The sequence below is a fragment of the Rutilus rutilus genome (assembly GCF_951802725.1).
Source record: "Rutilus rutilus genome assembly, chromosome: 20".
NCBI lineage: Eukaryota > Metazoa > Chordata > Actinopteri > Cypriniformes > Leuciscidae > Rutilus > Rutilus rutilus.
The window spans coordinates 694188-710000 of NC_140225.1; the positions used below are offsets into that span (position 1 = coordinate 694188).

At 39.6% G+C, this 15813-nt stretch overlaps 1 protein-coding gene across 1 annotated transcript in view; it reads left to right on the forward strand.

The window, feature by feature from the left end:
- Window positions 1–4393: 4393 nt before the first annotated feature.
- Window positions 4394–15813, forward strand: part of inpp5a (inositol polyphosphate-5-phosphatase A) — a 170654-nt gene continuing 159234 nt past the window's right edge. Inside the window, 1 exon segment of the mRNA XM_084392318.1 lies at window positions 4394–4881. Coding sequence (XP_084248444.1) covers window positions 4807–4881 — 75 coding nt within the window. The 5' untranslated portion in view covers window positions 4394–4806.

A 15813-nucleotide genomic window follows, 5' to 3' on the forward strand; every position in this document is an offset into this window, starting at 1 on the left:
GCATGCAAACCTGTTTTCAACTTTTCAACTTTTATTTATTTATATACATTTACCAAGCCTAGCTAGTGAAGGCGTGACTACACATTCTTAGACACACACCCTCACACAACTGTAGTGAGATCAGTATGGAGAGGAAAAAAATACATATAAATAAGTTATTACTACGTTATTACGTTTTCTGAAAAATGTATCATAATTAGGCGTGTTTGTGCTTAAAACAAGAACAAATATCTGCCAGTGGGGTCAGAAAAATAGTTTTTCACTTAATTTTGATTAAGTTGTCAGAAAACAAGACTTAATATCTTAAGAATCTGTACTATATTATAGCTTGATAATGTTTTATGCAATATTTTTGTATTTTTAGGGGATTTTATGGGACTAAATGATACTATAGAATCGTTATGATCCTTTTCTTGCCTGTTAATCACTTTTTGAGCATCGAACTGAAAATGAAGTTTCAAACTTAAACTGTGGATAAACTAAATCTTCAATCTTTGGCTCACAGACTGAAGTTTGGTCTCTTTTTAAAGATGACACTTGGCAGATTAGCTATCGCTGAAGTGAAAGAAAGTTTAAATATAGAAGTTTAAGTTAATTATTGTGAAAAATACTTTTTTAAAATTTTTATATGAAATACATATTTCCTAAAACATGTTTTACTCTAGAAATGTCAGACAATCAAAGCCATAAATCTAAACAAGTTGTGTTCCAAATTTGAGGTTGATATCTTAAAAAATGATCTCGGCTGCAGTACCAAACGCTTCCACTAGAGGAAACTCGCTTCGGGACCATTTAACTTTTCCCTGTCCCTGATTTTGTGTGTGTGAGTGTGTGTGTTCACATAGCAAGTGCCAAAACCTTTACCAAGTTTCGTACCGTTCTGATGAAGTAACAAATAAAAAAAATTAAAAATTAAAGAAAATTAAAAATGGTCAAAAATAACTAATATATATATTGACAAAAATATTGAAGAAGAAAATCTTTTTTGTTTGCAATATGGTGATTCTGTGGTCTTATATTTGTGTTCACTTAATCTGAACTACTTACAATAAAATGATTTACACAGTGTTCCATGTCCATGTGTGTTTATCTGGCATGTAGTCTTTACACAGTGTAGTCTTGTAGTGAGTGGGGCCGTGTCCAGTCAGATGTTCTGCATTATGATCCTGATTCTGCAATAATCAGCAGAAACTCCACTGAGACTCATTCTGAGAGGAGTGTCTATTGTACATCCCTGAGCACTGATGTCATTCACACACACACACACACACACACACACACACACACACACACACACACACACACACACACACACACACACACACACACACACACACACACACACACACAGGCTGAAGTTCAAAGCCACTGCATTCATTTGAATGTAATTGATTCTCCTGCTTTGTTTTCAGCAGTGGATCATCTCCATATTTAACTCTGTCTGTACTGGAACTGGCGAAAGAGAATCAAGCGAACCTGGTGTGAAAACAGCAAGTGTAATGTCAATGTCATCCATAAATAAGGTCGCGTTAGTTAACGTTAGTTAATGCATTAACTGCAAAAATCTTCTTCTTCCTCAGTGTTTCTGTCTGGTTTTCCAGCACTAATATATAAACATTCTAGAATCAAGACACATTTACTGGAGAAGAAGCAGAACGACAGAAGATACTGAGTGAGAAATGTATCACAATAAAGTGAGTTTATGATTACAGTTTTTCTCAGTCGCTTTGGTGCATTTCTCACATCACTCTTTACATTTGCACAACAGTTAGTTCAACCTCCACAACATTTAGTCATGTGTGCACATCATAGCAGCAGTTTCTCATTCCTTCCAACAAACTGCAAATGCTTTTGGACATGCTTTCATACAACTCTCTGCTGCTTTATAACATTATCATTTGCTTATGTCATGTCAGTCAAAATTAACTATACTTGTGAATGCTGAATAGTCACTCCATATAAAACTAATAGTCCTCATTTCATTGCTTGAGTCATTACATACAAACATGTTGAACTAGTTGTCAAAATCTGTCAAGCAAATTTTACAAAAATTTTAAAATCTTTTTTTTCTCCTGAAAATGTCCCTAAATTGAACAATTTCTCTCAGGTGAATCTCAGCTTTCACTGATGAGGAACGTCTGGATGTGCATGAATGATTACAGTACTATGTATGTTGTATGTTCCAGTATGTACTGCAGTATTGTGTACAGTTGTGCACAGCTCTACCCAAAGGGAGTTTATGTTTGTTGTAAATAAGGGTGTATTTGTTCTTTTGCACAATGCTGTGAACAAATTAGAATTGCAAAGAGCATATGCAGTAAAAATGTGAAACATACATATTCAGTGTCTTGTACTCAGTTACCTCACTAAATACAGTAATGTGGAACTTTACTGTATTTTTCAAATGGCTGTGCAAATAGTATATAGTGCTGTCTTGAGCATTTTGTAGGTAGTGTCACCAAGATCTGACTTTTTTGCATTGGAAAACATTTACAGAGTAAACCGTCATAATGAAAACATGACAAAGCCATTTGACTATCTTGCTCATAAACTATGGTGTCAGGACTTTTCATCTTGATGACACTGACACTTTCATTGACATCAATACTTGCTTTTGAGGAATGAGCTCTCCATTTTGAGCAAGTGACACGCTTTTGCAGGTTATCAACTAGGTTTTGCAGTTTGTACTAATTTGTATTAGTTTTGAGAACTGCATTAACTGTTGTGCAAATGTAAATAGTGATGTTAGAAATGCACCAAAGCGACTGAGAAAAACTGTAAAACAAGAAAACTTCACAGAAAACTTTCTTAATTTTTACATTTACAAAAACACGCAATGTATGATTTATAAGCTAGGGGACACACACACACACACACACACACACACACACACACACACACACACACACACACACACACACACACACACACACACACACACACACACACACACACACACACACACACACACACACTCTCTCTCTCTCTCTCTCTCTCTCTCTCACACACACACACACACACACACACACACACACACACACACACACACACACACACTCTCTCTCTCTCACACACACACACACACACACACACACACACACACACACACACACACACACACACACTCTCTCTCTCTCTCTCTCTCTCTCTCTCTCTCTCACACACACACACACACACACACACACACCCTCTCTCTCTCTCTCTCTCTCTCTCACACACACACGCACACACACACACACACACACACACACACACACACACACACACACACAGCTCATGCGCTGCCAGTCACAGCTGTGGACTTTTTGAATAAGTTGTGGCGGTGATCATTTCCCTCTTTCCTCGACAGAATGAGCCACACGATGAACACAGTCATCACACACACATATAATACAGTATATATAATAATAATAATAATTAATTAATAATTATACACACCTGGACTGATGTAATAGTTAATGCACAATTAAAAACCTGCTACTTTAGATTAAACTACAGCATTCAAAGGCATTCGCTTATATGCTTCACTTCACGATTATTTACAACAAGCCTTTCCAGGGATTCGGCAGAAGATACGGCACATTTATGTAAACTGCTCTCTTTATTACAGTAACAGAACATCCTCAAGTCTGATTCACACATTTACAAATGCCATCCTGCAATTACAGTGCAGTGATAGATAGATAGACAATAGATAGATAGATAGATAGATAGATAGATAGATAGATAGATAGATAGATAGATAGACAGATTGATAGATAGATAGATAGATAGATAGATAGATGGATGGATGGATAGACAGACGATAGATAGATAGATAGATAGATAGACAGATAGATGGATAGATAGACAATAGATAGATAGATAGATAGATAGATGGATGGATAGACAATAGATAGATAGACAGACAGATAGATAGATAGATAGATGGATGGATAGACAGACAATAGATAGATAGATAGATAGATAGATAGATAGATAGATAGACAGATAGACAGACAGATAGATAGATAGATAGATGGATGGATAGACAGACAGACAATAGATAGATAGATAGATAGATAGATAGATAGATAGATAGATAGATAGATAGATAGATAGACTATAACATTATACATTTCTGTACAGTTAAATTTTTTTTAAACAATTGAATGATCTCATCCTTACTGATTAAAAATCTATTAAAAAAGTCACAGTGACCCCAAACTAACTTTTATATATGTCTACTTTTAAACTATATCTATCAGCAGCCCAAGGGAACACCGCGGCTCTTAAAGGGGCAGCGCTGTGTTGCTCTTTAAACCCCCGCCGGGCCGCACAGCATCACGCGTTGCCCCTTTAAGAGACGCGTTTTTCCATTGGCTCAGTGACGTCAGGCAGCGCAGGGACTCACTCCAGCAGCGGCGTGTGTGCGTGTGTGTGTGTGTGTGTGTGTGTTTGTATGTATGTATGTGTGTGTGTGTGTGTGTCGGTCCCTCAAACAAACGCGAGCAATGCGCGCACGGAGGGAGAACCGAACGACAGCGAAACACGCTCCTCCACAGACCGGTGTTCGCGTCGGATTAAACCGGGGAAATCTTCAGATCATGGCCGAGACGGGGAAGAAATAAAGCCCGACGCGTTTGAGTCCGGACCGATCTCGCGTAACGTTACTAGAAGCGCACGAGTATGAACGAGCCCAGCTGATCCAGACTCGAACCCGCAGAGTTTAACCCGACGAGCCGCTACTCGACTCCACCACCACAACACTGCTCGCTCCAGAAACAGCTCAAATTAGCTCATTAGTTCGGGTCGAGCTAATTAACGATGGCGGGGAAGCTGACAGCGCAGGGCGCGGGAATATTGCTGGTGACTGCCAACGTTGGATCGCTGTTTGAAGATGTAAGTCGCTGTTTTATTACTAATAACTAATTTAACAGATGTACTTCCACAGTAGGACATGTAATACTCGTCCTGCTGCAGTAACCTGAGGTAAACTGTGGTGATTATTGATGATAGTTTATGAATGAACGCTAATGGCGTTCGAACCCACAACCTTTCGGTTTCCACACAGAGTTTTTAGTTTCTAATGCTGTATTGATCAGTGTTATTGATTAATGGGTTGATTGACAGCGGTTTACAGAGGGCATATGACAATATTGTCAACTGTCAACATAACTGTCAGAGAATAAATTGGATGTTGAAAAAATGTTGGGTGGTTTAACCCATGATGTTTGGGTCAAATATGGACAAACCCAACCGTTGGTTAACTTTTTTTTAAAATGACAGTTTAAACCCAACGGTTGGTTTAAGTTTTCAAATTTAAAAATGTAAACCCAACGGTTGGGTTAGTCCATATTTGACCCAAACGGGTTGAAACAACCCAACATTTTTTAGAGTGCTTGTTTTTTCTGATGTCATTATATATGTTATATAATCAAATTATGTGCTTGTTCTTCTCCTAAAAAAGTTACTTTCCGGGGAAAAAAATATTTTTGGTGGTGTAAACAATTTGTTCTAAAGGAATATTTTAATCAGTGTGCTTATCAGCTTTTACATACTTAAATCTGCATATTTTTGCCAGGGCGTTATTTACCTTTATAAAGGCCAATTCGTTTATGTAGTCGTTATCTGTCATGTCAAAGTCTGACATTTGATCGTTAAATTCTATTATAATAAGACACTCTAGGGCTGTTAAAACTGCAATATATAATGTTATGAGATTTATGTTTATAAATTATTTTTGTATACAAGCAAGAAATGTTGGGAAAAAAAATTCAGTTATACTTTTACATGAAACTAAACTCCAGTAAGTGGCGGCGAGTCACTTTGAATCATTTTGGGTCATTGAATCATTCATTCATTCATTCAACCGATTCGATCTGCGGTTAATCTTTGTTTGGAACTATTTTCGGTGGTGAAATAGAACAAGAACAGTCAATATTCCGTCTAAAATGTAAGTAACTTAATATTAAGTACTTGTTTATTGAACTATGAAATCAATGTAATGTGACATCGTGATAATATTCAGCAAAACGGCTCCCATGGTCTTGTTGTGGTACTTAACTATATCATGTGTTATAAATAAAAGAACACAAACAATGAATTTTTACCTCAGCATGTACTATAGTTGTCACAAGTTAGTAGTCTCTCTCTCTCTCTCTCTCTCTCTCTCTCTCCTCTCTATCTCTCTCTCTCCTTCTCTCTCTCTCTCCTTCTCTCTATCTCTCTCTCTCTCTCTCTCTCTCTCTCTCTCTCTCTCTCTCTCTCTCTCTCTCTCTCTCTCCCTTCTCTCCTTCTCTCTCTCTCTCTCTCTCTCTCTCTCTCCCCCCAAATGTAAAATCATGTAAATAAATGGGCCAAAAGATGCCTTGATTAAAGGGATAGTTCACCCAAAAGTGAACATTTTCTCATCATTTTCTCATCCTGAAGTTGTTCCAAACATGTATAATTTCTCTCTTCTGCTGAGTGAGTAAACGTTGACAGAATTTTCACTTTTGTGTGAACTATCCCTTTAATACTAGAGATTGTTGCAGAATGTTTTTGAGTGTAATCTCACACTGGATCGATCAGATATCAAGCAGAGATGCTGTTGTACGCCTGATCCATCGTGCACAACCGTGACCATCACCATCAGATATATATATATACTCTTAAGTGTTGTTTACTACGGCTAACTGCTGTCCTTCTCAACTATGAACTCCTGACTCTGTGGTTTTCATAGAAATCTCACCTATTATTGAACATATGGAAATGATTATGTAAACTTGTGGTAGATCAGGGTTGAGGTTTAGGCAAATTGGCTCCTCTGAATAAACAATAGTAAAGTTATTTGAGACGGGTTACTAGATAATATAGGCTACCGGTCAGCTTAAATGTCAGAGAATAAATTGGATGTTGGAAAAATGTTGGGTTGTTTTCAACCCATGTTTAGGTCAAATACTGACAAACCCAACGGTTGGGTTACATTTTTAAGTGACATTTTTAAACCCAACGGTTGGTTTCAAATTTTTTTTAATACATTTTTAAACCCAACTGTTGGGTTTGTCCATATTTGACTCAAACATTTTTGAGTTTTTGAGTTTTCTGATGTCATATATGACATCAGAAAACTCAAAAATGTTTGGGTTAAATATGGACAAACCCAACCGTTGGGTTTAAAAATGTATACTTTTTTTTTTTTTTTTAAATGTGTGTGTGTGTGTGTGTGTGTAATATCAAATTATATACAAAGCTCGACATTAAGCCTTTTCATGTAAATCGGTCATTCACTTTTCACGTTGAAGATGTTCAAACATTTAAAAGATGTTTTAGTAAGAGTTTAATGCTCTTAAAGACATGTATCAGGTCTTGTGCTGTAGTTCTCCAGGTTTAGCTGTCGTTATTCCAGATCTGTTTATTTGATGGCGAAGAGCTCGTAACTGTTTTCTTTTGCATGTGAAGAGGAACTTTTCCTTACTATCCTCAGAGTTATAAATAGCTGGCCTGTCACGACTGCTGAACTGCTGTCTTATGAATATCACTGTTTATCTGTTACTTGTTTTACATGTGAGCCAAAACCAGCACGCCGCTTATAGAGCCTGCATGCGCAATTACACCTAAATATTGAACATGTTCAGACGTCTGGTCTCTGAATGGGCCTTTTGTGCAGCACAAGCCGCAAATACAAGGATTTTCCAAATTGCATGAATGAAGTAAATGAGGCCTTTGTCAGCAATCACAAGATGAGGTGTTTAAGGGCTGGACGGCTTATTTATTTATTATTATTATTATTATTTTGTTGTTGTTGCATTTTAATAAGAATAAGTACATGTCAGTGGGAAACAAAAGGGAAAAAAAATGAAGAATGAAAGAGGAAAAAAAAGAAAAGAGAGGCATTTTACAGAAAAAACGTGTACCTATTAACCAGCTGTGTAGTTTTCCTTGCTTAAGTTTTTACATTTGGATATTGTTTCTAAATGTATTTTAATATCAATTTTAAATTGTTCAAAATTTGGCATTTTTTCATTCCATTTGACTGTAGTAACGGGCAAGTATTATCATTACATCAAATGTAAACGAAAGATTTTTACCACCATCAGATGAAAAACATTTTGGCACAACATCAACTTCTCCAAAGTTAACAGGAATCGTAGCTTTTCTTTGTAAGTAATTACTGAGTTCCTTCCAAAATATTCAGGTCTTGGGACATTCCTAAAATACATGATTAATAGTCTCAGGGTAATGCCAGCGCTGTTGTAAAGCGGGTAGTCGTTTTCCTCAGGTGTTTGTTGTTGAAGGGCTTCTGGGAAGAGGCGAGACGTTTAAGCTTGCCGGATGGGACGCTAATGGACATCAATGACTTCTCTTTATGGACAACAGCTGCACGATTAATCGTTAGAAGATCGCGATCTCAATTCAAACACCCACGTGATCTCATCGTCTCTATTAAACCTTTGACAGAATCACACGGGAACATTCGGATCTGCATTGGCAGAAGTACTGGGATACATGTTTGTAGTTCGGATATAAACACTGATGTTTACGGAATCGACTGAAATAGAGAAAGCATCCCTTATTTGAAAGTAACTTGATGCTTCAAATAAAGATTGTGTTGATTACGTCGTTACACCAGTAGGTGGCGACAAGTGACTGTAAAAACTGTATTTGTCATTGAATCAATCGTTCAAGAGATTTGTTCAAAAACGCTGATTCATCAATGAAACAAGTCAAGTATTAATTTGAGTGAGTCATTGAATTATTCATTCAAACCATTTTTTTGTTTAAAATAATTAATTCTGATTGAATAAACATATTAAATAAACTGCAGCAATTAACATTTTGTCAGAACTTCTAGTACAGACGTCGGCAGCCTAAGGCACGCGTGCCACCACTGGAGTATGCACTCCACTTGTCCCCGCTGCGGTTTTACCTCTACGTCTCTGTACTGAAATATAGTCTTTTTTACTAGTCAAGTCAGCTTTATTTCTCCAGCGCTTTATACAGTACAGGTGTTTCAGAGCATCTTTACAGTTAAACAGGGAAATTATGTGTTTGGCCTGTTGTTCAGCTGAAGTCGGTTCAGTTTCGCTGGAAAGATCATCAATTATTAAATGAGTTTCTTTCATCTGTAAAGCAGTTCTGCAGAAAATGATGTCATCGTCCAGCTCAGTGCTCATACATTAATACAGTCAGATCGTTAATATTGCTCAATATTATTACTACATTACAAATAAAATACTGTAATTCATTGACTTCTTTGTTTTTTGGCTAGATGTGTGTAAAGAAAGGCAGTAAAACACTAAACTTTCAATACTATATCATTATTTACTAATACTAATACATTTTCTGGGAAAATTAGTACATTTAATTAAAGTTGATTTAAATAATATATAATAATTTAAAGGGGTCATATAATGCCATTTTTGTACAAGCTAATATGATTCTTTAGGGTCTAAATTAAAAGTTTGTAATATACTTTAATTAAAAATTCTCATAGTATTGTAAGAAAACCCTTAATAAAACATATTAATATAAAGGTTAATAAAACGTTACACTCACTTCTTCTTCTGGAGGTGCAGCAGGAACACGAATAGTTGGTACCGATCCTGTTTTCAGGAGCAAACATGAAAGCATTGACGTTGATCGTGGGGAATATTCCCTTCGAAAACACACTCAGCCACTGCGTCTTCAGCGGTTCAGATTTAGGAACATCAACATGACTGTGTTCCTTATCACACCCGAGAACAGAACACCACAATCGCTTAGACGCCATTCTGCTCATAGACACTAGACACTGCTCCAGCGTATCAACAATGACGCGCGGGCTATGATTGGCGGGTCTGTTTTGAAACGCTGCTGTCAATCAACAATCGTTGGAGGGGCGTCCGACCGTGTGACGTCACTAGGTCGAACGGCTTGATTTGAGACGGGGAAACACTGGATGGATTTTTATCATTTTATGATGGTTGTGTACAGGCACTGCCAACACACACTTCAGTACAATCAACTTGTAAAAGTGCATGTACCATTATATGACCCCTTTAATGGATGGATGGATGAATGGAGAGAGATATATAGAAGTATGGATGGATGGGAAGAGAAATGAATGAATGGAGAGAGATATAGAAGGATGGAGGGATGGATGGATGGATGGATGAATGAATGGAGAGAGATAGAAGGATGGATGGATGGAGAGGGATATAGAAGGAAGGATGGATGGATGGATGGATGAGAAGAGAGATGGATGAATGGAGAGCTATATAGAAGGATGGATAGATGGATGGGAAGAGAGATGGATGAATGTAGAGAGATATAGAAGGATGGATAGATGGATGGGAAGAGAGATGGATGAATGGAGAGAGATATAGAAGGATGGAGGGATGGATGGATGGATGAATGAATGGAGAGAGATAGAAGGATGGATGGATGGAGAGGGATATAGAAGGAAGGATGGATGGATGGATGGATGAGAAGAGAGATGGATGAATGGAGAGCTATATAGAAGGATGGATAGATGGATGGGAAGAGAGATGGATGAATGTAGAGAGATATAGAAGGATGGATAGATGGATGGGAAGAGAAATGAATGAATGGAGAGAGATATAGAAGGATGGAGGGATGGATGGATGGATGGATGAATGAATGGAGAGAGATAGAAGGATGGATGGATGGAGAGGGATATAGAAGGAAGGATGGATGGATGGATGGATGAGAAGAGAGATGGATGAATGGAGAGCTATATAGAAGGATGGATAGATGGATGGGAAGAGAGATGGATGAATGGAGAGAGATACAGAAGGATGGATAGATGGATGGGGAGAGAGATGGATGAATGGAGAGAGATACAGAAGGATGGATGGATGGAGAGAGGAGAGATATAGAAGGAAGGATGGATGGATGAATGGAGAGAGAGATATAGATGGATGGATAGATGGATGGGAAGAGAGATGGATGAATGAATGAATGAATGGAGAGGGATATAGAAGGATGGATGAGAGAGGGATGAATGGAGAGAGATATAGATGGATGGATGGATGGATGGAGAGATATATAGAAGGATGGATGAATGGAGAGATATATAAAAGGAAGGATGGATGGATGGAGAGAGATATGGATGGATGGATGTTATGTTTATGTTTCTGTGATTGTAAGTGTCCCCAATGACTGTGTGTATTTGAGGCCTGACTCTGCTGGATAATAATAGCAGAACAGAGGCAGAGTGCTGCAGATATCAGTGGGAAATGAAGAAACAACGGCAGCTCTGATCCAGAACTCTCTGATCCAGAACTCACTCTCTGATCCAGAACTCTCTGATCCAGAACTCTCTGATCCAGAACTCTCTGATCTAGAACTCTCTGATCTAGAACACTCTGATCCAGAACTCTCTGATCCAGAACTCACTCTCTGATCCAGAACTCTCTGATCCAGAACTCTCTGATCTAGAACTGACTGATCCAGAGCTCTCTGATCTAGAACTGACTGATCCAGAGCTCTCTGATCTAGAACTGACTGATCCAGAGCTCTCTGATCCAGAACTGACTGATCCAGAGCTCTCTGATCCAGAACTCTCTGATCCAGAACTCTCTGATCTAGAACTGACTGATCCAGAGCTCTCTGCTCTAGAACTGACTGATCCAGAGCTCTCTGATCCAGAACTGACTGATCCAGAGCTCTCTGATCCAGAACTCTCTGATCCAGAACTGACTGATCCAGAACTCTCTGATCCAGAACTGACTGATCCAGAACTCTCTGATCCAGAACTGACTGATCCAGAACTGACTGATCTAGAACTCTCTGATCCAGAACTCTCTGAGCTGTTCTTCTCTAACCCAGACACAGTTGAATAATAACCTTTTGATGATCAGCTGATGGTGTTTGAGCGGTTCTTCATTCCATGTTTCCCATCTCTCTCCGAGTCTCTCGACATCCTCACTTCTGTCTGTGTGTGTCAGACATGCATCATAGAGTTCTTCAATGTTCTGTGACATTTACATGCTATATCTGTCTCTCCATCAGACGTGTGTTTGTGCACAGGCATCCAGTGTTCAGTCACCGCCGTCTTCATGAGTTCCTCAGAAACAGAGAATGAGAGTTTGAAAAGCAGGAGCTGAGTGAAGAATAAACGTCCTCGTCTCAGAGCTCCTCTGATTATTGATAATGGATCGTCCATTATTGTGAGCCGCATCGTAAACGAGCATGAGCCAATTAACTGAAGTGTCTCTGGGAATTACAAAGCTGTGTGTGGGTTTTGTTGAGAGAAAGATGGAGGTTTCTGGAAACGGATAATGGAACGACTGTTATTATGTTTCAGTCTTGCTTTTGTGATCTCAAGTTATCTTGACAAAACTATTACTATATATAGTTACTGGCGCACGCCAAGCTTCTCTTGCTAAAGCTTCAAGCACAACAGTTTGTGAACTGGAGGAACGACCACGACAGAGTGAAAAGAGAGAAGCGCTGGCGAACGATAGCGCTTCAGGAAGCCGCGAGTGCTGGAATTAGCATTAGTCTGGTTAAACCACTGTTTGTTTACGCTCTTGTTTCTGGAAGTCAGTCGCTAGTTCCGCCTTCTTGATGACATCACGCATGTAACAAGAGTTCATAACAAGAATATAGGAGTCAAAATTACATGATCTGACAGTGATTATCATTACAGACACAAATACTGTGTAGTCTGAGCATAGACAGTATATAAACTGGACACAGCGACCCCATTGGATTCAACGGAGACAAGTGAAGTCAATTAGAAGCTTTCACTTCCTGGGGGTCGAGCGTACTGCGCAGACTCAAACTGAGCTTGACGACGTAGATGTGACGTGAGCAACCCGTCTGTCTTCTAGTAGCTGTGCCAAGAGAGATCTGAATCATTCCCTTCCGAAACTTGCAGAGACGGAGAGTGAGTAGGAGGTGTCCGTGAGCTAGGAGCAGGAGCAAGTATTCTGATTAATTATTTTGTCATTTTGCCTCCACGTCCCCCCGATTGGCCGCGAGCTTCTCCTCCTGTCCATACGGTAATCTCTCTACTGTGCGACAGAGAGTCGCGTGGTTATGACGCAATCGTTAGCCTATTTTTACAAAAATTGCTTCTACGGGGCCATAACGTAAGATACAAGGCAATGGAGCCTTTTATACATTGTCGTGTTTCTTTAGAAATAAATAATGGACAAATGGAGTCTTTAAACGCCTCAGATGTGAAGTTATTCGCTGTCAAAGTGACGCCAAAATGAATGGGAGTCAATGGGATGCTAACAGCAGGTGGGGGTCCGCTAGCCAATGGCGGCGCCCGGGGAAGCTTCAAAATAATATGAAACGCTTCCCCCCCGAGTCTGAGCCCTGGCATTAGATCAGGAGTTTATGTAAAGGATTCAGTCGAATCCATCCATCCATCCATCCATCCAACTAATCAATGCTTGAGTATCAGTATTAAAGTTGTTCAATGAATGATTCCTCAAGTCATGTGTGTTGAGGAGAGTGTGAGCAGATTTTCACCTGCTGTCAAATGATTTTTAGGCTTTTTGGAGCTAGTTTTAAGTGGACAGTTAAAGGGGTCATTTGATGCGATATCTTGTTTTCCTTTGTCTTTAGTGTGTTATGTAGCTGTCTGTGCATGTATAAGATCTGCATATTTACAAAGCTCGAAGTGTCAAACCTAAAGAGATATTCTTTATAAAAGTTAAGGCTCAGCCACGCCTTCCTAAAACGCTTGGTTCAGACACGCCTCCAATTCGTTGCGAAAGCCAAACTTCTTTGTTTGTCCTTCCAAAAGAGGACACGATTAGAAAACAGTGGTTAAGCTTTATTTACAACACGTTTATAGAACAGTGCAACTGAAATGTTCGACTGTGTTGCACATTTTTCGGAGGACTGTTTCCAGAGCCTGCGAGAGCACAAGGCCGGCTGTACACAAAGCTGATACTAGAAAGTAGGCAATTCAGTCTTTGTGAGGTCATTCTGGCGCTTCTGACTCTCACAGCCTGCAAGTGTGTTTTCATATTTTAAGAATTTGCTTTACAAACGCGAGTTTTCAGCAGTATAGAGTAGCGGTTGCTTGTCGTTTCTACGATCAATGCAGACATGGTTTAATGTTTACATGTTGTTCTCACACCCGTAGCGTGGCATGACGCGTACAGAGACAGTATAAGTCATTATAATCAGTAATTAAGTCCCCAATGAAATACTACCTTGCCGATCTGATACGGTCTGGTCCAGTCGCGCTGGCTAAGTTGGTCGATCAGCTTCGGTCATCTGCATTTTCCGGATCAGATTCGGACTGGAATCGATAAGGTAGAACCGCCATCATCACCCGTCATTATTGCTTTGGGAGCTGATGTTCCAGATATGGTAAGGGGCGTGGCATTTCCGTCACACGCTTAAGGTTTTTGGGCCAATCACAATGCCCTAGATCGCTGGCCAATCAGAGCACACCGCGCTTTTCAGAATGATGAGCTTTGTAAAAATCTACGCGTTTCAGAAAGGCGGGGCATAAAGGAGCAACAATAATGTACAGTATGTGTAAAATAATGTCTTTTTTTAAACCTAAAACCGCGTAAACACATAGGGCTCTATTTTAACGATCTGAAACGCAAGTATCAAGCGCGAAACGCAAGTAACTTTGTGGGCGGATCCCGACGCAAATCTAAAATGTGTTGGTCTGAAGTAGCTTCATTACTCATAGGTGTGGTTTGGGCATAACGTGAAATAAACCAATCAGAGCGGCATCTCACATTCCCTTTAAGAGCAGGTGTGCTTGTTCCATGGCGGTTTGCTATTATAACGGCGGATTTGCCAGGAGCGGTTCACAGCCGAGGAGACCGGCGTTCTCGTCAGGGCCGTAAAACACAGAGAAGTGACATTGGGGATGGAGAAACACACACAAATTAGCTTCGGTTAAACAGGCGTATGATAATCTGGGTAAATGTGTAAGCTAGATTTATGCCTATTTTTTCACATCTTCATGGACACCACAATGATTTCCCTCGTGTGGAATATTTTTCCTTGTAATAATGTATGGTTTTCTAAAAATGCTGCTGTTTCTGTGTAGATGAGAGAAGCAAAGTGTGTGTGTGTTGTGCACACGCTACATTATGGCCAAGCATGCACCCTTAAAATAGCATCTGAACGCGCCGCTGACTTTAGACGAGGTTTCTCCTGGCGGAATTGTTTTCTGAAACTGCAAAATAGCACCAGGGAACGTTTGCGCCGGAACACGCCTCCTCTTTTCGCTGAACCGCCCCCGGGAGCGCAAGTTCATTCCCTAATTTACCGACGTGCGTCTGTGGAGGGAAAAGTCTGCTGTGCGTCGGGTGCAGAATAGGAATGAAACATGCGTCGCTGTACAAAGACAATTGCGCTGGGTGCGAGATAGGGCCCATTGCATTAAACCAAATACACAAAATAATGTTCATTTAAGCTGTAGTTGGTTTAGAGCTGCAGAGATCCTGATGTGCTGTTTGCAGGACATGTTGGATGTGAAGGAACCGTCTTTAGCATGATAAAGTTTAAGGTAAATCTCAACCCGACACACATTTGATCTGCTCGACAACATCGTTATCGAGGGAATTATGCAGGATATAGTCATTTTATTAGGACTATAATGCAGGATAAGGACAGCAGTAAAGCTGTTTCTGGCCCGCGGTGAAACGCCCAGATCCTGTGGCTTTGGCTGCAGTTTTCATTAAACACTGATGTTGCTTTTTGACGTGTGAAAACCAAACAGAAATCCTGTAATTCAGTATGCAGAAACCTGTAAAACATGCATGCCTCCTCTTAGCTGCCGTTTGCACACAGAGGACGGACACTTGACATATTTCACACACACACATCAATACAAGAAAAACAAGTTTCATTTTTAAT